Source organism: Ambystoma mexicanum, chromosome 3p (assembly GCF_040938575.1).
Source record: "Ambystoma mexicanum isolate Mex_15411 chromosome 3p, UKY_AmexF1_1, whole genome shotgun sequence".
Lineage (NCBI taxonomy): Eukaryota > Metazoa > Chordata > Amphibia > Caudata > Ambystomatidae > Ambystoma > Ambystoma mexicanum.
This window is the reverse complement of record NC_090925.1, coordinates 886239560-886267383: the sequence shown is the minus strand read 5'-3', so window position 1 is coordinate 886267383 and position 27824 is coordinate 886239560. Positions and strand designations below refer to the sequence as shown.

The following is a 27824-nucleotide window of genomic DNA, read 5'->3' as shown; positions in this document are numbered from 1 at the left end:
ATGAGTACAAATTCAGGCAGGAGCACAGACTTCACAGCGATCACAGGTTTTTGTAAATACTTTTCAACTTTCAAAAATCTGGAATTACAGGTGCCATCAACCAAAACAAAACCTAATGCCTTCGGTTCACCCTCAGCAAACCAATCCCTCTGAGCATCAAACAGATTGTAACTTCTAGTATTCTGTATGAAGACATTTGGGGTGATTGCAGGTGGACAATTCCGCTCCGACAATCACTTCATGCAGATAGCAAATAATGGGTTTAAGCATTCCAAATATTGGTTAGAATGGGGTTAAACATTGTGGACACTATGCTCAGATCCATGAAATCAGATGTAGTACTGGGCAGTTAAAGCTAGATGCTTGATTTGGGAAATTGGAGTGAGGCTACATTAAACAAGTGACCTTCAGCCGGCTTCAATTACTCCCTAACTTGTTTCTTGTTTCACACCAATCTCATTCATTCACCTTGTAGCAAGAAGTTACTGCATTGTTAACACAAGGAACGCTTACAAAGGCCGATTCTCCCCTTGATACTTTCTTGCACCCTAGATTACAGGCAGTCAGCGACCCAGAGCAGATTTCTGGTTCTTGAACAATATCTATATTTATAAAAGTGAAATTGTGTGGGTTTGTGGCTTGGCGAAGCGTTGTTCCTTATACAATTCCACACAGTTTCACCAATCTGCACCAAACTTTGCATAGCTACCTGTTAGGACCCTCTGGACATTACGCGCTAAATAACATCTGGACACCCCACCCCTTTCCCCAGGATTTCCACACCTTCACGCTTGAGACGGTTGCCTGAAATCGGCAAAACATAAATGTAGTCATAGAAGGAACGGTCTCGACACGAGGAACAAAACTCTTCAAACTACGTTTCAAGGCCCTACGATGCACGGTTTCTGAGATATTTGCACCACAATGAACTGCACCACGCCAGGGTGAGGAGACAGGAGGGGAGAGATCACCGAAGGTCCCAGTATGCAGCAGCACACCAACTCTCGCCTAACCCCAATGTCTGCTCTGGGCTATGTCAGCCAGCCAGACATGCCCATTCTCAGTGCAGTTTACTTCAGAGTGCAAAGCACATCAAGCTATAAGCGAATCGGAACAGCGAGTGTTGTCATGTCTCTCGACAGAACCTGTTCAGAGAACTGGTACTTTTTGCGGTATTACCTGAATTGTTCGTTTACAATTGTTCGAATGACACAATTGTTCGAATAATAGGGGTTCAATTGACCTTCTGCACAATTGACCGTATGGTCATTTTAATATATATTATGGGTTGGTGTAATAATAATATAAGGGGATTGGGAGGGGGGTTGGGGTGGGGGTTGGATTGGGTGGGGGGACTGCGGGGGGGGTTACCCCCCGCATATATATCCTAATTGACCGTTTAAATTCGGTCAATTGTGCAGAAGGTCAATTGTTATTCGAACAATTGACATTCAAACAATTCGTATACAACCCTTTTTGCTAGTCCTGAATAAAGAAAAGTTCAAAATAACCACTCTAGTGATCCTTTTTACTTTGATGCTAGTGGAGAGGGTGGTGTATTTTAACACATAAAGTGCCTACCTCTGCATTCCCATCTAGCATTGTTGGAATATGCAGCCATTGATACAGGAATATTACCAATTTGTAGCCGTTCTTTTTGGCCTGACATCTGAACTCAAGGTTTTCACTGAGATCTTGGCTGTGAAGATGGTACCTCTCTGGATGCAGTGATTACATGTTTCCCTACCTCGAGGAGTGGCCATTCAAGACAAAATATCTGCTGACTACAAAAGGACCACCTACATAAAATCTGCAAGCTGTTCTACAATCCTGGACTCTTTATTGCATTTTGGCAAACCATTCTTGGAATCTTCAAAGTGTCAAACGTTAAGCAGGGTCATTTTGGAGGCAGTAAAGTCTTGCATATACCAATAAAGAAGGTGCAGAGCATCCCTTTGCTACTCTTCACACAGTGATGTCACTCATGCTTATGGATCTCTTTTCCAGATGTAGTTTCCTGGTCCATTGGACAGATTGAGGATGAGGTTTCTTCAACTCGAGCTTTGATTCCTGTGCACCTACTGATGGGAAGCACTGTCGGATGGATTCCAGGGAACTAGCTCAGCTATAGATTGGCCATGGGGACCTACTGACATAAAGAGCCAAGGGGAGCTGCACAACCGGGAATGCTGGGCTATAAAAATCCAGCCTCTACAGAGGAGGGTAAAATGTGTTCTGTTGAGGTTGAAAGCAGAGGAGGTGGACCATGGAACCGGGGAGGATGGTGTAGCAGGGCGAGATAGATTGTAAGAAGACTGTTGCAGTGCTGTGAGAGAGTGAAGGTAAGGTGTGGATCTGAGAGGGTGGTGCCAATTGAGTTATTTTTGCAAGTGCGCAAGAGATTGACTGGAGAAACGATAGTTAGAAAGGGGGGTTAAAAATAAGTGTGAGACATGCTGTGCATGTGTGTGTGTGACATGCACTACAATGTAGTGATAGGAGTGAGGGGTGTTGGAGAGAGGGAAGACCAGTAGAAAGTTGCGGGCGCAGACAGGATAGTGGGGATAGAGATTTGCATGAACAGGGGATGGAGTGAGGGAAGAGAGTGATGAAGGGAGAGAGGTAAAACCATAAAGCGAAATTTAGGGAGAGGAGAGAGACCAATTGGACAGGGAAAATAGGAGAAGGGGGTGTGACCAGTAAGATCAGTGAAAGGAGTGTGGAGCGAGAGAGTAAAGGGGTGGGAAGGAGGGAGAGGGCTGTGAGAGAGAGAGAGAGAGAGAGAGAGAGAGCATGGGGATGGGTGAGTAAGAACATTCTGTGAGGTTAACCATTGAAAGAAAAGGGAGAGAGCTCACTCAATCAACCAGTTCGGTGCCTTAGGAATTCGCTGAGGGAGAGAGGTGGGTAAAGTCACACCCTGCAGGTCCCCCTTATGCTAAGGGATAGATCCAGACATTAATGGTCACCTGGCGGTAGGTTATTGGTATTTGGAGAATCTTTGTGGGAAATAGAGATGCCTGGGTAGGGAGGTGGGAGCCTACGTGGAGGTAGAGCTAAGCTACTGGGACCGCCCCTAATCTGGGAACCACAAGTCATTTGCAAATACCTATTTTTTTAAATAAAAAATTTGCTATTGTCTTGAGAGTCTTGGAGCAAATTATCACAAGTGGGGTCATCGTGGGATCGTTTAGGTACCAGTACAGAAGACATCCACAAGGGTGAAACCAAAGGTGCACACATCATCTGGGAACTGGAAATCAGGTAGGAATTGTTCAGTTCAGAGAGTCCAAGTCGGATGACTCCTGGAAGTCAGCAGGATCAGAGGGAACCCTTACACATACGGAAGACCCTGAGGATCATGCAGCCCTGACGGAGGATCTGAAACCCAACCTGGAAGCGTTTAAGGAAGCCTGGTGGGAACACAGGAGGAGTAGAGAAAGCCCAAGCCAGCACACAGGCCTTCCAGCAGTGGAGAGGTCCCAGTCTCAGTGACGAGGAGGGGGATAATAGAGGTCCCATTCGAAACCGCACATGGATTTGGAGGAGAGGCAGAGCGCTGGAAGGACAGAATCTGCTCCAGCAGCCGTGGAAGAACTTCTGAGGGCATCGGGGGATGGATATCGTACTATGAGCCACCAACACCAGATGATGCTGACAGCCCTTCATGGTGCTCTTGCAGAGAGACCGAGACACCCCTTAGTTACACCAACTGTACTCCAAAAACTGGCAAATTGAGAAGACCAAGCATCCTTTTTTGTTGATTTCGAGAGAGCTGCTGTGGCCAGGTGGCATAGAGACCATTATGCTCATAAAGTCTTACGGGCAAGGATCAACAGGCTTTCCAGGCCCTGAACCCGAATGCGAATACCCCATTTGAGAAAATAAAAAGGGATATTGTTGAAAGGATGGGACATGACCAAGTACATTTTTAGCTGTGGTGCAAAATCTGTGTCTATGCCCGGCGGAAACCCCTGTTAATCTGTCCGGGATCGGATGATCAAATGGCTGGCACTGAAGACATTCGTGTAAACCAAGGAAAAGTTCATACTGGAGCAGTTCATTGACTCATTGCCAACAAATATGCAGAAAGTGGTTTACCAACTCTATGATCCCACTTTGGAAGCGACCATTCAAACAGCTAATGCCTGCCAGCTAGCCATATCCCAGCAGGTCCTCCCTATGTGTTCTAGGAACCCAGAGAAGGTGAAATCTAAACCACGTGTAACAAAAGGAAGTCCTTTAGTTCGGGTACCCAGTCATTTTTTAACCACAACAGAGAAAAATACAGATTCTCAAAACCCAAGAGAACCCGGTCAAACCTCATCCTGTCTTGGCCGGCAATGAAAATCTGCTGCTATGCCTATGGGAACCATGGGCTCAACACTAGTTTCTACCCGAAACAACGAAGGGAGGAGCCAATGGAGATAGGACTGCTTTGAACTAAGCCTAAGGAAGATGACCATCCAGTGGTAGGCCCAGAACAAGAGTGCGAATTTGGTGAACAAAGGTATCTCCCTGATCGGTGTTCTGAAAACGCAACAACAACATGGGAGGTGTAATCCATGGGAGGAGACTACATGACATTTCATATTCCTGTGACCATACAAGGCAGCACAGCCCTTTCTTTGGTTGATTATGGAAGCCAATTTATGGCCTTTCAAGCTGGTCTAATTGCCAGGGAAGAGCAACCTTCTGCAGCCCTCTCCAGGTTTCTGCATGTACACTGAGATGCTAACCTCTACCCTCAGAATCCGGTGTGGATAGGAGTCATGAGGAGAGACCTAAAAATATCTGCTGTCGTGGTGCCAGGTCTATCAGTGGCAGTGTTGATTGGTGCAGAATTTCCCCTATTGTATTAATGCCTAGTCCATTGACCCTAGCCATGTCAAGTGCACAGAGATTACCCTAAGGTAGGCAGACGAGATGCTGAGTCCAGAACAAGTAATTTGGAGGGAGGAGGGATACTTATTGGAAATGGTGGAGGTATATGCCAGGGTCATTGATATGACCCTGTCAGTGTGGGGGGTGTAGGAACCCCTCTCAACCTGGTAGGTGGCCTGTCAAGGTACAACCAGAGATGTAGTGTGGGGGAGTTGAGAGAGATGCCAGTCCCTCACTTCTGAGAGTGCTTGAATATGTGCAGAGATATTGGTATCACTGTCCCTGGCTCACTACTTTTGAAACAACTATAAGACTTTTATATAAAATCTTGCTGATTTACTCAGCACTAAGGACCCTGTCCCAGAAGAAATGACATACAAAGCCCAAGCCACCAACCCAGGATGGTCCCCAGAAGAATGGGGGGATAATAGCCAAAGGATTGATAATGGACAAGAATTGAGGGAAACATGGTAGACAAAAAAATCCTCCTGAACCTCGGTTGGAAGCAAAACTTACCAAATTTTGGGGAGAATCCCAGGAAAACAAGCAGCCTGAGCACATGACTGCCTGCACAAGAATGGAGATTGAAAAAGGGGTGGGGTCAGTAGCCTTCTAATAGACTTCAGGGGAAGCCCAGGCCCCCAGGGAACTATCCTAGTTAAAGATTGGCCAAGGGGAACAGCTGGCATAAAGGGCGAAGATCAGCTCAACAACAGGGGGTGAGATGTTTGAAAATACTTTTAGTTTGATTAGCGATTTCTAGGCTTAAAAAAGATGGATCATGTCATTGGTGGCTTTGTAAATGGTTCTGGTATATTAGGCATGTTAGGCTTCAGTGATAACACTTGAGTCCTCTTTCCTGGATGCATCAAGTAAGCTTGTTGGAAAGCGAGCTGATTTTCTTCAAATATCTTTCAAGTTTTTCGGCTTGTTCTTCTTGCATCTGCAATGCTGCCATTGTGCCATTTGTTGAGGATGTGAGTGGAGGACCTTGGCGATGTTTGATCAAATGAGGAGAAAGGATATCAAATGCCTTGGAAGATTTCATCCATTTGGATATTGAGCAGTTGGGTGGAAGAGAGGTATTTGGGAAAGATTTTCTTTTTTCCCGCTTTCTTCCCATAGGCTTCAATGGGACACCCTTTATTTTTGCTTTCTTTAGACTCCAGACCTGAATTTCTGGAGGAAAATAAAGCCATCTACTTGACTTCCCTTCTCCTTTTGCTCATTCTTATGGGGAATTTGATTTGTCCATAAGGCTGCCAGTATCGAGAGACTGTGTCCCTCCTTTATGAATTTCTTGTATTGTTACAATTGCACACCTCACCTTAAAGTAATCAGGATACTTTGTATCCTTATCAATTTTTATACAGTGGCTTTTTGTTTATTTTTACGGTGTACCTAGAATAAACTGGTGACAGAAGAAATGTGTCTAAAGTACCTTTTTACTTGTGCACTTTTGCATTTACTGCAAAGGGCTACTAAAGGTGGCTTGCACCGTAAAATGTAAACCGAAGACCAGGGGGTGACGCCCCGCAGTGTTGTGCAGCCCCTGCAATCCAATCTTTACATTCTAAAAAAATAGTAATTATTTTCATAAGAAACACGTTCATGTCAATAAATCATACTTTGCAGTCAATTTGATAAAATAATGTATTCTTTAATGTGGAGATGAAGGGGGTAATGTCCAATGCATTTTGGTCCCAAATAGTCCTTTGTCAGGGACAACAGTGCAAGGGACCTTCAATTGCAAGGGACCGCACAACACTGCAGGTTGTCATCCCAAGGTCTTTTGTTTACATTTTTGTTTTCCACTGATTGCGACAGTGGTTGCCGTCTGGTCTTAATACTTGAATTCAGTTGATACAATACTGTATATTAACCACAGGTGGTTTCCGCCTCCCCAGTGTTTACACGTAGCACCATAAAATGGCTCTGCCACAAGGCTTTGGGCAAACTGTTCTTTGGCATTCTTATTGTCTTCTCAGGACAAAAAATGCCATGTATGGAATGCCCTTTCCCAGGTAAGGCTGTTGTTTTCGTGGGCCATGGGGCAGTTGTATGTGACCTCAGATGTGTGGGATGGGACTATCTGATCCCAGAACACACCTAGGCGCTTGAATGCATGTTGCTGGGTAGATGTGGTGGCCAGTGGCTATCCATGATTGGATTGGCACTGCCTATTTGAATGATGCAGAACCTTACCATTGGTGGACCTGGGCAAGCTTCCAATCCAGATCTTGGATAAAAGGAAGACTCCTACAGCGATTCTTCAGATCACATTTGGAGCCAAGGTCTTACCAGGAACAACCAACCGGTGGACTGACCAGCTCTCTCGTGGGCTACGTAGCTGCCGCTATTGCTGTTTCCGATTGCATCCTTGCAACTTGGAGGCTCTTAAAGCATTTTCAGCCTTCTTGCTTCATCTGAAGCCATGCAGAACCTGCTCCTTTGTTTGTCCCTGGAAGATTGTCTGTCGCTGCCTCACTGTGGTTGCAATCCGTTCTCTTGGCATCCTAGAGGTGACCTGAGGTCTCCTGCGCTGCAGAAATGTTCATACTTTCTTCGCTTGGGTGTTCAGCTTGAAGGTGTCTGGAAAAGCACCACGAATGATCAAAAAGAAATCCTGCTTCTGAAAGCACCCCGCACCCGAAACCCCTGGGCTTTCCTTGACCAGACCTAGCACAGAAGACTGTGCCCCTAATGGATTCCATAACTGCAGCAGTGGTCTCTACAAAAATGAGAGTCAGAGAGGTAAGTCAGCATACCTGTTCCTTTACCCCACTCTTCTCTACATGGTTAGATGGGTATAATGCCCTGTCCGTAAACTACTCTTTCCTGACTTTGGTTGGTGGACACCTGGTCAAGGATCCCTTCCTAGGCCTATCGTAGTGACTGGGATTGAGTTAGTTTACTTACCTGACCTTTACTTAGCTTTTGACTTTATCAAAACCACGGGGCATCAGCAAAATCTCATCATCAACCTACCTGTGAAGTATAACTTTTGTACTGATGACTTTAGGACACAAGGCCCCAAACCATCTTCGGGTTGGACTTAAGTGTTAGCAGAGATATTCTGTGGTTATTCTTAGTGTAGTATATCCTTTCTTTTCCTAAGGGTGAATATATATTCATCTATTTTGTAGTAAGTGTTTGACAAAATTTGACTAGAGGTTTTACTTCCTTAGTGTATATTTTAAAGGCCTACTACATCATTGTCTATTTTGCACTTGCCTGTCTAACTTTAATTGTTGGTGTTGCTCTGTGTTGACTCATTGTAGCCCTAGACAACTCTCACACCCCTCTTGAGGCTAGGCCTTTCCGTTCTGCTAACTTACCTTTATTGGGTTTGGCGAGTCCTCAGTGTCTATCTCTTCACCATAATAGGGAGGTCTCCCGAAGCCCAACCTCAGGGTAGATTTGGGAAATCTATCTTAAAAGCTGGGTGGTCAGTGGGTTTGAATAATTTGTTGAAAGGAGAAGAGGAGGTGTTGTGGCATATTTACTTCATTGAAGTAGTAATAGTTAGCTAACATATTTACAGAATTCAATTTATGATGTCTATGTTGTGGATCCTGTTTGAAAAAAAAGCTTTTTACAGTGGGATATCAGAATTGTGAAATGTGTTTTGGCTTGGGAACCCTGATGTTGAGCGCATCAGATATCAGCAGTTGTCAATGGATTGTCCTTTTGATTCATTTAAAAGGATTTTCAATGGGGAATATACTTAATTTTCTCCCCACATAATCCAGCCAAACCTCTGCCCCTGCCATCCTTCATCTGTCCTAATCGTACTGTTGTGTTCTGAAAAATTGAAACTCCTTTTTTACCTCCTCCTTTTTGAACTTTTTAAAGTGCTATGTGGTCCTCTGTGAAGGGTTTGCACTGTATACAAGTTTAAATAAATAAATGAGTGCCATTTTATGGCATTTCCGAAATGTAATTGCACATTTGAAAATGCAAAGTTTTGCATTCTTTGCTGCAAGTGCAAAATCGCTCACAGATAAATGGTACATGCTAGTTGTTTAAAGCGCTGTCACATTTTGCCCCTTGAGCCCTATATTATCATAGGCACGCTTTACTTCCCCTCACTGCTCTATACTTGTGTCAGGTACACCGCCTTAAGCTTCCAGTTTGTGAAATAACTCATCAAGTAAGATCTCACTTAATATAGACGGTTTGAAACATGACAAGAATACCCAACTCTTTATTTCTTCTGATTATGATAAATTGAGTACCATTTAATTAGGTAAAAACAGCTAATTTTACAGTGCTTAGAAGTAGGAAGAAAATCTGGCATGAAGTTCTTTATGAAATTGTGACATTAGCAGTGTTGAAAATTGAGGAGAGCTGTGAGCTATTAAGCTCTTGCTTTTAGCCTAGAAGAGCCTGGCTAGCTTCACACCAACAGCTACCAGCAGCTACCCATGCCAACTGATGCTAAACAAACACACCTATTTGAATTTATCTCTGTGTGTTTGGGACACTCTATAAATAAACATTAGGACACATCTGAATAGTTAAGACAAAAGAGTCTTAAATAATGTAGAAAATGCTAAGTTTGCATCACATACAAAAGTTAGATTTCCGGAACGCTCCTTGTTACCAATGGTAGCTCCTGGTCACTGGTTAATACTGGATACCCAGGAGCTGCCTTTGGCTTATACCTATCAAATCAGAATTTTGATAACTGCATCAGTATGATTCATGCTCCTTGATGGTTCTGTGCACGTTAGCTAGCAAATAATATTGGATTCCACACTGACTTTCATTTTGTTAGTCCATCTCAACCACTATTTTGCTCTTATTTTTACCTACCGTATCTTTCCCCAACAGACGTGTAAGGTACGTATCTATGGGATAAATGACCAGTGTGGCACACTCTGTTTTCTAGGCACTCAATGAAAAGATGCAAGACAAAGACAGTGATTCTGAAGCAGAGCCTATTGGCAGCAACTTAAAAAGGTAAGAAAAGTCTGCTTTATCAGGAAAAACGTGATTACTATATCTGAAATTTGAGCTGGATACATCTGTTGTCCTGTAAAAAATGCATAGTTTTCCCATCACTTTTCTTGGGATCATCTTCCACAATACAAGCTACAAAATAAAATAACTTGGACAAAGAGGAGCCAAATAAGTTAAAAGAGGAGCCAGATTAGTGTGTGTGTTATAAGTGATCATTATTTCTTTTGCACATCATTAAGCTAAGGGTACATGTATACGTTCATTGTTCATTATGTATTTTGTATTCTTTCAAGGGGGCTATCACTGTACACAAGTGTGACGAACATTTGCAATATAAAGTGAAGAGTTTATGAACTTTAAAGGAATAGTTTGTTCAGAAATATTATTGGCCAAAAAGATGGCCAATAATAAAACAAATATGTAAAATATATATTTTTTAAAGTGTCTATGTAAAGTTTCGAGCAAATGAAGCTCAAACTTTAAAATTGCAAGCACTAGGGGGCATCCGTTTTGTGAAAAGGATGCTGCCTGTGCTTGCGTTTGCGGCACTAATGAAACAAAAGCCAGCCAGCTGTAGTAAACAAAAGCTACCACTGGGTGGCTTTTACTTCATTGGTGCCGGACGCAGAGGACGGGGACCAGAGACTACAGGCAGGAAAGCTGCAGCTGCATCTTGGTAAGTGCTATTTTTTACACAAAATAAGCACTAGCTGCGTTTTCTTTTCTAGGTTTTCCGGGCTGGAAGAGCCCGGAAAACTTAGAAATGAAACCGTAGCTTTTTAAACGTTGTATTTATGTTTGCGGAAGCTTCAGCTTGGAGCCCTATGGGCTCCAAACTGAAGCTACCGCAAACATAAATACAACGTTGTTGTGTTTCAAAAACGCTTTGTTTTTTCTTTCTAAGTTTCTCAGGCTCCTCCGAGCCGGAGCAGCCTGAGAAACTTAGAAACAAAAACCGAAGCGTTTTTTGAAACACAACCGCGTTGTTTGTCCCTGCCGTGGCTATCACTTTGGATCTCCTTTGCTCCTCCGGGGGAGCACCGGAGACCCAAAGTGAAAGCCAAGGCAGGCAAAAACACAACGCGGTTGTGTTTCCATGCTGCAGTGTTTCTGCTTACAGCAGCTTTCACTCTCGGGCTCCCCGTGGGTACCTGAGAGCTCCAAAGTGAAAGCCGCTGCAGGCAGAAACACAACACGGGTGTTTAGAAATGCCACAGTGTTTCTGCTTACAGCAGCTTTCACTATGGGGCTGTCGGGCTCCCCGGGGGGAGCCCGAGAGCTCCAAAGTGAAAGCCGCTGTAGGCAGAAACACAACACGTGTGTTTAGAAATGCTGCAGTGTTTCTGCTTACAGCAGCTTTCACTCTGGGGCTGGGGAGCCCGAGAGCCTCAAAGTGAAAGCTGCTGTAGGCAGAAACACAACGTGGGTGTTTAGAAATGCTGCAGTGCTTCTCACTGCGGCAGCTTTCGCTGGAGTCTCCTGGACTCCCCCAACCCTGAGGGAGTGCAGGAGACTCCAAGCGAAAGATGCCGCAGTGAGAAATACAACGTTTTTGGATTTGTAAATGCTGCAGTATTTACAAATCCAAAAACGTTGTTATTCTGAATGCGACAGCTTTCGCTGGGAGTCTCCTGGACTCCCTCAGGGTTGGGGGAGTCCAGGAGACTCCATGCGAAAGCTGCTGCTGTCAGAATAACAACATTGTATTTGTGATTGCCGTGGTTTTCCAACCACAGCAATCACAAATACAACAACGTTATATTTTTAATTGGTGTGCCTCGGCTTTTTGCCTTCATTTTACGTTTTCTGTGCTTCCCTGGGCTTGGGGAGCACAGAAAACATAAAATGAAAGTGAAGGCAGCCTCCTCAGCTCTGCTCAGGCTGCAGTAAGCAAAAGCTCCCAGTAGGGGGCTTTTGCTGCTTGTTTAGTGCCGCAAATGCAGAGCCGAGGAAGCTGCCTGCAATCAAAAAATGGATGCCCCCTAGTGATTGCAATTTTAAAGTTTGAGTTTCATTTGCTCGAAACTTTACATAGACACTTAAAAAAAATATATTTTACATATTTGTTTTATTATTGGCGATCTTTTTGGGCAATAATATTTTATGACCGAACCATTCCGTTAAGGTAGAAATAGCACAGCTGGTGGAAGGGACAGATCTATGATTTGGTAACGTTATTCAGGAATCATAAATCGGTTAAAGACATCAGATGCTGGATGTGGTATTCTCCAGTTAAGATCAGTAGTTCAACTGTTGACAAAGCTAGTTGTGGGTTATGTGATCACTCTGATGTGATTGGTCGCTTTGCTGGTGCAGCATCTTTGGTCTTTCAGAGAGAGACAGCATTTTGCTGGTGAAGGCGCTGCTTGTTTGATTTGTTCCTTTTAAGGCATGATATCTTATGTTGGTTGCTTGTATGATTGATAGCTAAGCAAGGAACATGTTTTGCTGTTACATAAACATTCCATATTGTGACGCAATACCAATCACTGGGCCTTCCACTGACATCTGTATACAATGTGCTGCCCCTTGATTTAGTATTATAAAAGTAGTTGTGATGTTGGTGGCTTTACAATTTAGGGGATTGCATTATGTAGCTAGCCAGTTGAAAGGCGATGTTCTAGCAATGTGGGTTTTGAATGAGAGGTGATTCTTAATGCAGAAGTTACAAGATTTGCAATATATGGTGCAGAGAGCCAGGATATTATCTGTAAGTCAACATCTACCACTTATACCTTCCATTTACCTCTGACATAAAAATACAAGTGCATCATCCAAATCCTTAATTCACTAACTCTCCCCCAGCAAATCTATCTTCTGCTTAATCTTTTGTTCTCGATGTAGCAGTGATGAACAGAAATGTGTCCTACTTATCACAATAGATGTCTCAATACCCAGAGACAAGCACTGGTAATTTTGGAGATCCAGAACTGCACAAAAGAGAAGGCATTGAAATAAGCCTTTCATTCCTGTGCCCTGTCACGAAGGGCAGAGGGGATCAAGTAACGCCAGACACGTAATTTCTTCCCGCCAGTTCTTTGAGTGTTTTTACCAGATTTAAATTATATCAAAACTGCGATGTTCATAACCAAACAAACTAAAATGCTCCGTTTCATCCAGGGACACACAGGTTCCCCCAAACCCCATTTCTCTATTATGCTTAGGATGGCATACTATAGAAATCTCTCAAGGAACCTAACAAAGATCAAACCAAAAAGTACTTCAGTCCCTTATCAAGCCATGGTCTGGCTCCCTTGTTCTAGCTTGACATTTCAGGCCTGATCTGGGAAAGCAAATGGGCTGGTCTGCCAAAACCAAAGACCTGAACTTGCATAATCCCCTTGAGATTTCTCATGGACATTTCCCGTCCCTCAGTTCTGTACGTGAAGTGAGTGTCTCTCTTTCTCCATCCCCTTCTCTTTCTTGTGATCTTCCTGCCTTCGTGGATATCTTTGGGCTGCTGCAGTGCTGTGGGAAGACTGCCTCTCTGTCTCAAGGTCGGAAGGGTCACTGTTGGACTCTTCTCAAACCTCAATTCGAAGTTGCACTCTAAGCAAATCCCAGAGCCTTAGGCAGATGAGAAGACACCTTTTAGTTTTTACTGGCTTTTCTCCTAGACTTCTCGCCACCACCCTTTCCAGGGTCCTGGTCCTCTCTCCCGCCAGTCGAGTCTTCTCCTCCTCAACACCATGGCATGTGCTCGTACCTATGGGGCCTTCCTCCAACACCTTATTTTCCTCCTCTTAGGGTACTGGCTCAACCTGCACCACCTTGTGCTCATTCCTTCATCTTTCCGAGTGTCACAATTTTTCAACTTGGGGTTCCCCTTTAAACCTTCTACCGCCTTAGCTTCCTCAAGGCCTGATGTGCCCTTTTTTCCCCTCTGTTCTCCCCCTCCCCCTTCGTTCACCTTCTGATGTGCCTTCTTTGCTTTCCTTGTATACACATTCTCCTTCCTCTAGTAATTCACATGGCTTCTGTCTTCCTCTTCCCTTCTCTTACCACTGGGGGGTCTCTGTAAGCTACAGCATTTTTAACACAAAATATGCAGTGTAGGTCGTTGTCAATGATGGGACTCTTAGATAATGACGCAAAAGGTGTTGGGTGCATGTTTTAGTCTATCAATTTGGGTAGTACCCTATATGCCTGCACCATGGTAGAGCCTCTGATAGAAACTTTAAGCTATGAATCTCAAAAAGTGGGACACTAGGATGCACGGAAGAACCAGAGACAAATTAAAAAAAACAATAGATGCCTGTTGCCTCCTAGATATTTGTTTGTCTCTGTGTTTTTTCCCTCCATAGAGTGCTCTCCTAATACCTCAGTCCTAGGTAATCATTGATGCATGCATGTATAGGATTTATGAAACACAAACCTGAATGGGGAGCAATGGAGAACTGTACAACAGGGATGCACCCAGGGGGTTACAAGTAAGGGGAGTGGTAGCAGAGGTGCTATGACGGATATGGGGAGCACAGGAGAGGGGAACTCCAGATGGGGAGAAAACAGACTGGATTGAGCGATTGGCAAGTTCTTCTTTGAAGAGTATCATCTTCAGTTCCTTCCTGGAGTGTAGGATGGAGGAGGCATTCTTATTTTATAGACTTCTCATCAAAGTATTGTGAACGGAGGTTAGCACAAGGGCAACGCGCTGGTCTTGGAAGCAAGACCAGGGAGAGCAACAGAGGTTCGAATCCTGGATCTGTGCTTAGAAACCATACTCGGGTATTTAGCGCCTTATAAAAAAACCAATAAAATAAATAAAATAAAAGTGTAGGAAGATCATTTGCCCAGGAACTTCTAATCGTTTTTCTCCTACTTGTGTAGTGCGTAATCTTGGATTTGGGTAAATTAACCCGTAGTCCTCTTTCCATAAGGAAACTGACATAGCTATCAATCAACTTGAGTACTGCGGGTTGAGCCCTTGCTATTAGCACTGTGTAGTCCGCATATAACACAAGCAGACAAGGCCCTGCTCTGAATGGAACATCAGAAGGCAATGTTTCTAAGAAAACAGCTAGATCATTGATTTAAAAATTGAAAAGCAAGGAGACCAATACGCACCCCTGCCATTCCCAATGCCTGGTGGGATATCTGCATGCAAGGTAGCATGCCATTTTCTCTGTATTCAAACCAACCATAATAGCTGTATAAAATCAAGTGAAATACTCAGAACAGTCAAAACTGCCGACAACGTCTTTCTGTCATCACAGTCGAAAGCTGACAAGAGGTCCGTGCATCTGTGGCATTATAACCCGGTATATATTTGGTGATCAGCAAACAGATTTGCTTCCTGCATCTCTTTGGTTAACCCTCCCGAAAACCATGTTGCATATCCAAGAAGAACCCCAGGTTTTTCATGAAAGCCTACAATTTATTATAAACAATACTGCCAAAAAGCTTGGCGGATGAATCAAGAAGGGATATTGGCTAGTAAAATTTAGCTATGCCTCCTCTCGCTTTTTAAATATAAGGACATTCATTATATCCCATCCCCCCAAATATCTTTATAGTTGAAAAAAAGTTGGGTGCAAGGTCCAACATTTAGAAGCGATTCAGTTTTACAAAATCTCAAAATATATATTCTAACTAGAAACAGATCAGTGAAAAAGGAATATGTACCTTCACTACTGGAAATAAAGGAATTTCTGGGAAGGGAAGCTAAGTTGGGTGAGTGGGGGGTATGGAGGAGAGGTTTGTTCCACCTTTTTTCTGATCCCATAAAGAAATGACTGTCATAGACCAATTCTAGACTTATTACCATGGAATAGCTGAGCATGAACCCACACTTTCAAGATGATGATGATGCTTCAAGATATTTCACCACTAAGGGAAATTGACTCAGACATCAATCAACCTGATGTACCACAAACACAGTAGGTACTTGGGATTCATTGTAGGTGCAAATCATTAAGAGCACAACGTTCTTATATTTAAAATTAAGTCTCAAAATGTCTGTCTATAGTAACTGCACACTTTTGAAGAGAAGCCACTCTCCTCTGCCAATCTTAAACTGCTGGCTAGTAAGTAGGAGTCCTTTCGTGCAATGCCAGATGGCAACACATCCGATGTAAGCAATATTGCAATATATTGGGTGCACACTGTTGACTTGAACATATCTTGTCCTACTCCAATTGGCATTGGGCACACCATTGATATTCAGACCCCAACGTGAACATTGAACTGACATATTCCTAACAGGATGGGGTCCATATGCAAGCCATCGAAGTGCAAGGCAGGCGCCACTAACAGACAACAACATATAAATGTGTCATACTTGAAAACTGACTATTCAGCTTTGATATTGTAAGGCATGCAGTAGTACCAGTAGTGCAGATCTGTTGGACAACACCACACACATTGTAAAACGTGGAGCAGGTGACCACCCCAGATATCTGCACAACCCATGTTGCCACTGGTTCAGAGGTTAAAAGGACAATTGTTATTCTCAATATGGGGCCTAAGATGCTGATACTGGTTCCATTCTTCCCTGCTATGCATGATCAAGATGGCAGGGACGAGCTGACGAAGCATCCTCAACTCCTCCTGGGAGTTACTGTATTAAAGATGGCACACACAGCAGACCTTCGTTTCACAATTCCTCTCCTTCATGGTTTGCAAAGAAACTCCATTCAGTAACCTCCAACTCCTTTGCAGTCCTGGAATACATACGTTTTACGACTCTCTGCTTCCAGCTGCTGATCTATAGATGAGTCTAATCTCTGCTGGCCTTCTCTAGGCAATTGAAGGTTCTTGTACAGATCTCTATTTCCTGAACTGTCAATCCTACATATCTCTGCCTTCCCATTGGCTGGTTGCATGAATTCTGCTCCAGTACCTTGCCTTTGAATGGTCAGTTCCAACCACTACTTGGGTTGCACACAAACTGTCACCTTGTTTAGCTTCTGCTCCTGTACAGCATGCATTCTGACAATTGGGCACTCAGTAGGGGGATAACTGTGACATGGCATCTGCCAAAAGCACAAAATAATGTGGCAGACAAATTTAGTCTGGAAAACTAGATTCATTACTGCGGAACACAAGAGGACTGACTGTTAATGGAATTGAGCATTCCAGAGATACGCTGATTTGGAATCAGGGAGAAGTAATGACAACTTTGTGCCTTAAAAACACCAACACAAGGAGTCTATTGGGAATGCATGTTTGATGAGTTTGTTCGTAAAGTGTGCTTATTTTCTACCACTGATACCATTGATATCAAAATCCACGAAGAAGTGTTGGATCAAATCTAAGACTGTCCTTATAACACCATTGTAGGAGAGACCATCATGATTCACCAGCTGCTGGAAATGTCCACAGTACCACACAACAACTGCCGATTCACTCTTATCTGCTGACCAGATAATAACACTTTGTTTCCCATCTTTAAACAAAACACTGTTAGTACCCAGGTACAACATGCCGGGGTACAAATAGCAATTTTTTCCTCACGGGGGGTTGGAGGGGGAGCGATTACTGAGGCAGGTAATGCCCCGGGCTATCATTAAAGCCAGAGGCCTGGCCCGGTAATGCCCCACCGCCCCCCGCTTGGGTGCTATTGCTTAAATCTTCACAGGTAGGGAATGGGATGTAGGTCCATTAGAACGCATTTGGTGACCCTGTTACTACAAAATAACAAGCATCAGTAACGCCAACGGTTTGGGCTTTTGTGTAGGCATGGGAAAGGCCCTTGCCAGGCACAGGTGTAGTGGTTTTAACTTACCATTGATGGAAACAGGTACAAAAGGGTGCAAGTACCTGGGCATCTACTAATAGCAGTGCCTGACAAATTCCTAATACGTCTACACAAACGACTTCCTAATACGTCTACTTTTAACAGGACTTTAGTCAAGGAGATGCAGAGTGCTTATAAATCGAGTGGATGAATGCAATCTGGTTAAGACATTTTTATTACACCAGTAGCAGGTTTATAACTGCAATAAAGGAATTAACTATCAGAAGACTGCTTTGCTGGCAGGACCTTAGAGTGCAACATTTGATGGTAAGGCTTTATTAAAGCGAGCTCAAAGGGTTCCCATGAGGAGGTGTTTTGGGCAAGGAGGGGCAGAAATTGGGAGGGAATGGCCATAGGCATTGGCATGGCCATGGCCAGTCAACTGGTGGGTAAATAACCAAACAAGACCTACAAGCTGTATCTCCCTCCTCATATGCCACTTCTCTCTAGCTGTACTTTAATGCAATAGTTTAGGCTTAAATGTGACGCAATCGACACCTAATAGCCCAAACTAAAAACGTATGCATCACCCATCACTATTCAGGGTTCTGTAATCAGGCCATTTTTACACACCTTGGAGAAACCCCCCTCCACCCAAACCCCACCAACCACAGCATCGTCTTCAAATTGGAATCTTAATGTATTTCTCAACCGATTAGTAGGGCCTTCATGTGAGCTATTGCAGATCTGCATGGGAAATAGCATTTTTACTAGCAAACACAACATTGGTAAAAGTGTCTGTGTTTGGTTTGTTAGTAGAATTGACTTTAATGCAATGTCATAGAGAGAGGTTTCTTTAACGAACTTTCAGAAGGTTCCTTCCAAAAGAGGATTTGATCTTTCTTTTTTAATCCACCTATTGAATTGCCAATATTTTTTAGCAATCCTCAGTAAAGGGGAACTTATTCATGTTGTATGTTAGGAGAGCTCATTGTACTAGAGGGTGAAGGACTTCACAAAAAGCATGCATTTGTTTGGAACCTTTGGTTATCCACCCTTGAGTGGTCTTGCAGTGAGAACCGAATGGCTTTTTGGAGTGTACTGTTTTTGCAGATGTGTTGATATTGATCAGGCAACAACTGCCTTAAAAGGTAAAGGTTTGCATGCACACCAAGTAAGCTGTGTAAGATATCAAATTAATCTGCAACCTTGAAGATATGTATGTGGCCTGAAGTCACTGGCTCGCATTCTGGTAGAGCCTTTCATTCCCATGACATTGTTATATTGATTATAAGTAACTTGGGTAAGCAGGAGGAATTTGTCATTAAGGTCTCTATGATGTACATTAAGGTCTCTATGATGTACTAATGGTGTTATTTATGGGTTCATTATGCAATATTCTGTTACAAGACATAGAAGACATGTAATGTGGAGCTCTGCATATATTTGCATGCCATTATGTTGATTTGCAATCCCGGCAAGATATGCAAGTAGTGCAAGGATTTTCTGTTGTGTTTATCATCACTCCTTCCTCATGCAGGCCACTGCTATGAAGAAGACAGGTATCACTTTCAAAACGTTGCAAATCATATGAATCAGTAAAAGATGCATGCTGCAAAAAGGAATGTTTTTTACATGTAGCAATAGTCTTTCATCTTGCTATTTGTTACTTGATTTAAATGCAACACGTCATGCCTTGAAGAGTTTTGTTTTCATTGCTGTACAAAAAGTAGCAATGCACCCATAAAACATGTTTAAAAATAGGCACACAACAGTTATCTTCGTATGGCGTTGTGTGCGGCATCTTGTTTTTCGAGTCTACATCACAGAACAGTGTCATTTGGCATGCACATTGGGGACTGCAAAAACGAGACTGTTGTAGACCCACCTACTAGATGGCAGGATTCTTTGCTGCATACAAACTTATGACAGGCAGCAAGGTGCAAAACTATTATCACAGGTAAGTAACGTTTCTCAACCTTCTGAGAGGATTGGCAGCTCAGTTGGGGAAGCCCCATTTGTGCGATCTGTTATCATTCATTTAGATTCAACTGTGAAGCCATCAATTATAAGAAGCCCGAGCCTTCAAAGTGAATTGATAGCTTCTCTGCTAAAGGGCTATTTGTAAAAAGTGTGGTCTCTAAGATAGGACTAATAGCTCAGCTGTTGACTTAAGACAACATACCGCTTTTTGTATCATGGGCTTTCTGAAGAGATTGATGCTGGTTTGCCAGTGACAAGAGTCCAGTCACTAGGCAGGAACACTGCCTGGGTAACTTATTTTTCTAGCTTTTATTATTGTTTTGTAATTTTCCAGTTGCAATAAATGGTCTATGATTTCATATGAGCATCATGCAGCATGCTTCTTCGTTCCATTTACTTACTGCTTTTTTATTATTTTTATATATTATTTATTTTTATTATTCTCGCCCTCCAGGACCAAATCCTTTTCCTCGATGTCAGAGTTTGAAAGCATGCTCGAAGCTTCCCCTTTCCTGCCTGGCAGAAATGGACCCATCACAAATGAAAATCTCAGAGCTGCACGGTTTGTTGCCAGCGACCTAGCCAGTTCCATGGAACAAAACCAGAAAAACTGTCCCTTTGTGAATAAGGACAAAGCCCTGGCTGAGCACCTCTCTAAGGATAACCTAGATATCTCTTCCTGGGACAACACCCTAGCAAATAACACTTCCAGAGACGAGCCTGTACAGAAACATATGCAAAGAAGCTACACAGCGCCAGACAAAACCGGCATTCGTATCTATTATAGTCCTCCAGTGGTGCGGAGGCTAGATGCCCCTTCACCGTGGAATCAGGAGGGAAAGAGCATGGCTGAACCTGGCTTTCTGTTCACTATGGCTAAGCCTAAAGACCTGGATAAATCTGATAATTGTTCAGAAAACACCTATAACAGGTGGCTACAGAACTTCTCCAAACAGCAGCAAGAAATTTTGGACACAGCAAATGTCGAGGACCCAGTATTGCCAGTACCTGTATTCCAGTCTGCACTGGGCAACTTTGAAATTTCCGGTAACATGAGCGATGACATGAAAGAGATTACAAACTGTGTTAGGCAGGCCATTCGGTCCAGCTCATTGGAAAGAAAAGTGAAGAATACCTCGAGCCAGACTGTTGGACTTTCAAATGTGGGCACTCAAACGATTAGAATGGTCAGCATTGGGCTCCAGACAGAGATCCCCAGGGGCAGCATTCATGCCAAGAGTTGGTCACCACGAAGTTCTTCTTTGCTCTCTGCTCGTAGCAAACAGATCTCGACATCTTTGGATAAAGTGCACTCGAGGATCGAAAGACCTTGCTGTTCACCCAAGTATGGCTCTCCAAAGCTTCAGAGGAGATCATCTTCCAAGCTGGATGGATCTAAAGACCGAAGCTTGTGGAGCCTCCATCAAAGCAAACCAAACGGATCTGCCTGGGCTAGGTCTACCACAACCAGGGATAGCCCTGTGCTGAGTAACATCAATGATGGCTTGTCTAGCTTGTTTAATGTCGTAGAACATTCGGGAAGCACAGAATCACTTTGGAAGCCTGGTCCTCAAGAGAGTCCAGCCAAGCCAGATGCCCCCAAATATGGCATTGTGCAGGAGTTTCTCAGAAATGTTTGTGGTAGATCTCAAAGCCCAACCACTACAGTCGAGAAGAAAGACCGAGCAGGAGAAGACAGTTGCAAAAAGCAAGAAACTCCATCTATTGTGATACATCAGTCGGATAATGCCCCTAAAACTCTGCACAAGAGAATCCTGAAACAAATTAATAACGATGAGCAAAAGCCACCTCCTGCAGTACAAAGCAGTAAGGATGGGACCCCTCGTGATGTCGACATCATTTCATCAACTGAGGTAAATGTTTGCATTTTTCTATCAATTGACACAGAAGGTACTACGCTATGTTCAAGGATGTGATGGGTTGGCAATTCCTATCCAAATGGGGAGACTAATCCCATTTAAAGAAACATTGTTGTCTCCAAATATACGCTGGGGTGAAGTTGATGATCTTCTGCAGGGAATGCCCTTCTAGTTAAGCAGATAAGGATAGAGTGCTTGGTCATGCATAGCTTATCCTCCAAAGGAACTTGTCTCTGCAGGACTCTTGCACCAGTTAAAAGATGTACATTTACAGATCAAGATCACGCCAACTCTCTGTGTCCAGTCCATGATGATTTGGGTAAATCAATTGATCACCAATAAAGAGGGGTGCACGCAAAGGGGGCCATCTTGCTCTGAAAAGATAGATGTGGTTAGTTGTGGTTGATGGGGTGATTGTAGCAAACAGGGAACATGGCAGGTCGAAGAAGCGGATGGGACACTAACGTTTTTACAGTTGGCTGGCCTGAATGATTTGGGGAGTACGATGCTGAAGAGTGGTGCTTAATGATTGGGCACAGTGAAAGGTGGAATTTGGAGCAACAGGAGCGGCTCACTGAGGAGGCAGCTTTGCTTGGCAAGTAAGGCAGAAAAATGAAGAAATCACTGGGTGGCGCGAGAGAGCAGGTGAAAATAGGCATCAGTGGAAGACAGGAGGAATTGACAGCGAATGTTGGAGGCATGAAACTGGGAAGGGCAGTGGGCAGAGGCAGTAAAGAATCCTTAAGTAAAAGAGGACGGGCCATGGCGATTTCTACTGTGCCACTAAAAGGTGACCTTTTCCTTGAGTGCACTGTAGATGGAATTCATCCCATTGGCTGTAACTAAAATTATCCCAAATCCTAAAAACCTGTTTGTATTCAGAATAAATTGAAAATGGTGTTACCTACATGCTCACAATAATACTTAACTTCTTGTCCTTTGAGGTCTGCATCCTCTTGACTAGCTCAGCAATCATCTTAAAGCTGTTCTGTTGCATTATGTTAGCAAATCTAAGTTCCATTTCCAAGCTGGAAGTAAATATGCTTCCTCGCATGGCTTTCATTTATTTGAAGGCAAAGGATCTGTGATTCAGGATATCCAAATGCTAGCCTAGTTTATGCTGCAAATAGATTACTGGCAGGGGTCAAGTCCTAAAAATTAAAGTGGGGGACTCATCAACAAATGCAAGGGAATACAACATCGCCAGAAATTAGCATATCAATGTGAAATATGCACATTTCATTCAATTGGATTTGCATAACCACCCAAATTGCACAGGACAAATTGCATTTGCCTTTCTTAAACGCAACACACAAATAAAACCAAGAGAGGATATTTTCTTCTAATAGTGTTTTTGAAAACGTTAAAAGATGTGCATGTTTTAAACTCCAAGAACCAATACAAATGTTTTCCCTGGGACTTGCAGTACCGAAATTAGACATTTTGCCTTTAGTTGTCTGTTAATTTTCATCAGGTTATATAGTGCACTGGTGAAGTGTCCGGTCTACAAACCTGATGACTGTAGTTCGATCCTCGTGGTCGGCTTTAATGCATAAATTCAAAGAAGACATTCAATGTTTCTCATTTTAGCTTGGGGGGGGGGGACTGAGTCCACCCTCTGAAAAAAGTGGGGGGACTCTGTCCCCCTGCATGTACCCTCGACTTGAGCCCTGCTGAAAAGCTGTTTTTTCTCCCACAAATCTCCCATCCATGCAATTATCAGTATTGCTTTGTTTTTTTATGTAACATTTTGCTGTTCCCAGTGTTCCTAGTAATGTTTATTATTTTGGGTCTGGAAATGTATGCACAATAATAATTGCATGCAAAGTACCAATAAGCGAAATACCAACCCCTTCATCCAAAAGTTCTCCATCAGGATCTATTTTTTGGGTATGTGCATACAAAAAAAGGGAACGTCGAGTAAGAGGGGGAGAAGGGGAGAGAGAAGACTTTGCATGTGGTGAAGACCAAGGAGAATGGTAAAAATCAGATGAGATTACAAGTGGTGAACATCAAGGAGGAGTAGGGGAGAGAACAGAGACTTTTGTAAGAAGTGAAGATCAAGATTTAGCTGAAAGGACTAAGGACCTGATCCATGGAACGTTTTCCTATGGGATTGCGCCACTTCCATGAATCAGGCCCCTTGTATATAGTGGGGACAGATCGTGGAAGGAATGTTGCCGTAGGACCTAGCCTTATTTAAAGCTTCTTGTCTTCATCTACATGGAGAAAGCTTTGAAATGCATGCAGTCTATATCTTTCTTGTTAACTTTAGAAGGGGCTTATTGTAGTATCCCGAGTTAACAAAACATGTGTCCCATATGTGCAAAGTACAAAATATAAACAAGTGATCAGGGCCCGCAGTTCAGATAGACCAGGTTACCATGTATCAACTATATTAGACCCATACTATTAAATACCAAAACATATATTTTCATTTCATTAGATTAAGACAATTTAAAAGACTCCAATGGAAATTATAGTTGTGAGTTGCTACTGAGGCCAATATTTCTTTATGGGAATATTACAATGATATGGGATCAAATACAACATTTGAAAGAATGCAAAAACATGAGTGTTTGTTACTTAGTTGTTAAATCTTTGGATCTGTTAAATGGGATTTTTTTTGTGTTTGCGATGTTCAAGAAATTGTAAATTGTACATGCAGACTGACAAATGACGTGGTGATTTGTAATGAATCTTGAAATATACAAATGTTTAGTTGTATGAATGATTTGATACAAAGTGCCTGTTTATAAAGCACTAAACAACAATACATTAAACATAGAAAAATATACATTACGCGCACAAGTAACAGGCCTAGAATGCATCCAGCGTCATTTTTGCGACCGGCTCTAGTTCTGTAAACAGACAGTCATTAAGCTTGTAATTGAAACTAATTTTGTCCAGAAACTCAACTCATATTAGACACTCCCAAATGGCTTTGCATGCCTCTGTCTCCGCACATCTGCCTTAAATGAGGTCCACTTTAAGCTTAGACAGCATATCTTTTCCTTTGAGAAATGTAACTAACAAAAGCCTAAAGACTATTAAAATTGATCTTATTAAAAGATGACCTAATATTTCATAACATCTTCCTGTAAGGAATAAGTTGTTACTACTCTAAATAAAGTTAAACCATTCAACCCCCTTTTAAAAAAAAAAAAAACAAGTCTTTATTCATTCATAAAAATTTACCAAAGCAATTGATTTTCATTTGTGTACGATTCCACAGATAAATGCTGTCATCGGCAGCCCTAGCTATTATGCTAGACATTTCTATTGGATTCAACACTTTATTAATGAAGAACATCTCGACACCATTGCCACAGCAATAATAGGCTCTGAGCTAGATTATGCCAAATCAGTTTACATTTATCATTCAAAGACTTCCTTCACTTCATAATTGCGTAGCTAAGATCATTGCGAGTGTAAACATTAGGGCCCATGTCCCCCCAAACCGTTGTCAGTTACCTTGGTTTGGTTACCTATAAAAGGTAGGATTCAATTGAAAGTGGTCTCATTTGTACATAAGTGTTTACAAGTCCGCCCCTTCAGCATTTGGCTTCCTGACTAAGTTACTACCAGCCTTCTATCCTAACTTGGGCAGCTCCACCAAGTTTTAATTTTAACGCTGCTGGCGGTAAACGGTTTTCTGTTTAGGGAACTAAAAATTGGAACTCGCTTCCAGGCTGCTGTTCCGATTTATCTTTCTAAATCTATTTCCCCTGGACAGGCAGTCCACCTAGGATTTCTCTCCTAGCACTTTTCTGCCTTGGGTTCTAGCACTAAACTAGAACTGATACCAAAAAGACTAAGTGGGTACCGGAAATCTGAGAGATGGCCATCTATTTTGTAAAGACAATCCTATGAAAACCAAGCTAACAATTTACATCTTATTGGAAATTTCACTGGAAATATCAATTAAACAAGAGCGATTTGGGATTCTCTGATACTTTGGATATGTTCTATATACTTGTATGTTTGTCTCTTCGAAACGCCATATGCCGGGTATAGCCTCTGAAATATTGCAACAGCCTCTGATGCCCTCAGATCTGATTCCAGCTGAACAAAATACTTAGATGAATAAATACACTTTGACCATTTTCTGTTCAGGTGCTTTAATAGCCAGTCCCTGTCAATGGTTATGAAGTCTATGTGTTTAATGACTTAAGGGAATACATCCTAGAACCTAAAAAAATAAACCTACCCTTTAAAACAAGTCCAGGGCATATACAGGAGGGAATTTTGCCCCACCAAAACACATTTGTTTGTAGGCTGTTACAGCATATGGTGAAGCTCTTTAGTATTTCCAAGTGAATTATTGCTGAAATGAAGAGGTGCTGCCCTAATTTGTGGGTGGGTGGTTGGGCGCTGCGGTACGTGCCTGTGGCTCTCTTCATATATTGATAGTCCTGTCTAATGAGTTTAATCATGCCCTGAGTAATGTTTTCCTTTCTACCCACAGGATGCTGCCCCCTGTGACTGTAGCTCTCAGTCACTCACCTCCTGTTTTGCACGGCCTTCCCGATCTTCCGGGCGTCACTCTCCAACCAAGTGCAAGCATCATCCCTCAGAGCCACCCTTCCCAGAAGAGAAGACCGGTTCAGCTGGCGAATGAGCCTCTTGCTCGCAGCAAACGTTTCATGTGTGCAGTCCAGAGGACACCACTCTACATGAACCAGCCATCAACTCCCACCGAAAAGAGTTTTTGCCACCATTTAAAAGTGCAGCCAAATCTACGCAGGGCAACAAGGACCACACTTTATGAATTTGAATGCCTTACAACAATCATCTCCAAAAGAGGGGGGCACTGGTGGCAAAGAAGTGGCATGAAACAGTCTTCTAAACTGAAGCACCTACAGTTCTTAAATCCAATGTCGTCTTGTTCATTCCTTGCTGCCCCTTCTGAGCACATAAGGGAACCAAACACAGACCACAATGGCGCACACTAGTTCTTTTGCGGCCTGTTGTGTTGGTTAAAGTAAACCCCAGGTACTATGCTGTTAGTCTCTTTTGTGTTGGATCATGTTTCAACAGCGTAGCAATGGGGGTGGTAAGCGCCTATGTTTATAGAAATTGAAATCACTGTAGCTTTGTGGGAAGAGCGGGGTCGTTGGTTTGGGGAGGTGGAATACAAGAGGTAGAAAAGTTTATATAAATCACGTTCACTATTTATATCTTTGTATATTTATAGAAAAAACTATGTCCGTTGAAGAACCTCCAAAACTGACCCGCCTCCTTGCACTTCTGGCAGATTCCGGAGAGTTAAGAACAATTCAGTGTGTTTAGATGAACTATGTCTGGACAAGGCCCTACTATTTGACAATGACTTTCCTGCTGTAACTATCGTGCTGACAGATCCTCTCGTGGACAATTTGGGCAATAAAACAAAATGGAGCATGCGCTCTATAGCCCCTCGAGGGCGCTACTGTTTTATGTATAGAGTTATTTAAAATGGTCTTTTCTTTCCAGAGTGGAGGAAGAGGGGAATGTGCAGAAAAGATACTTCACGGGCGAGGTTCGCTGTGACGCTAGTGATCCCAAGCAGGTGAAGATGTCCGTCTCGTGTGTTTTTTACCCTTAGACATCTGACCCAAGATGATCTTGTTGACCTATTGTGTGCTGGTGGTCTTCTTGTCCCAGCGCAGTCCTGGCACTTAATAAACTGTTTTTAACTTCTGATGCACTGTCTTCCATTTTCTTTCCTAAACCCTAGAAATGCCACTCTGTCAGATCTTACTAGCCCTGCTTTCTATGTCAAGTTTCTTGCCATGAGGGATTTTTTATAACAGGATACATTCTGTAAAGGGTCTTACAGAGGTCACCGATATTTAAAAAACAAAAAAACAAATCAGTGTTATTTTATTCAGGCCCGGCGGCAGATGTACGGGAGCCCATTTCAAAATATCTGTGCGCCCCCTTGTCTACAGCTGGGAAAACCAGCCTCCGTATGTTAATACATATGTGTTGCTCTGGTGTAGTTTAAAGTTTTCCAACGCAAAAAGGTATTGACAAAATGGTAAATGTGTTTTTTGGAGTAGAAGCAGTTTAAGTGCAACATTGTATCAATATCTGATCAGACAATCCATATCATAAACAGAATTGGGCTAATGGATTCAGTGCAACAAAGGGAAAGGACGTAGGTTGGTGGAGGCAGTTGTGGGGTGCACAAGTTACAATAGAGGATATGTTTCCTAATGCAAATTGCAATGGCTAAATTCAGTGCCTCACATGGATTGAAATGAATCTCCAAGCATATTCACTGCCCCACACCAAAGAGCTGGGACCAGGGTAAAACATGTCTGCAATAACCTCAGGTCAGTCTCTGGTTAACAAGTGCACATTTAAAGTAACAGTCTTTAGTTTATGTAGCCTGATGCTTCCTTGGGGAGTATGTGCATAACATAAGCATCAGTTTATGGGTTATTTCCTGG

General features: G+C 42.8%; 1 protein-coding gene across 2 annotated transcripts in view; it reads left to right on the top strand.

Moving 5' to 3' along the window:
• MTCL2 (microtubule crosslinking factor 2) overlaps positions 1-27072 on the top strand; it is a 524903-nt gene extending 497831 nt beyond the window's left edge. For both annotated transcript variants that reach the window (XM_069652111.1, XM_069652110.1), the window contains 3 exons: positions 9779-9849; positions 19962-21381; positions 25856-27072. In XM_069652111.1, coding sequence (XP_069508212.1) covers positions 9779-9849; positions 19962-21381; positions 25856-26008 — 1644 coding nt within the window. In that variant the 3' untranslated portion in view covers positions 26009-27072. The remainder of the gene's footprint in view (positions 1-9778; positions 9850-19961; positions 21382-25855) is intronic.
• Positions 27073-27824: the final 752 nt, after the last annotated feature.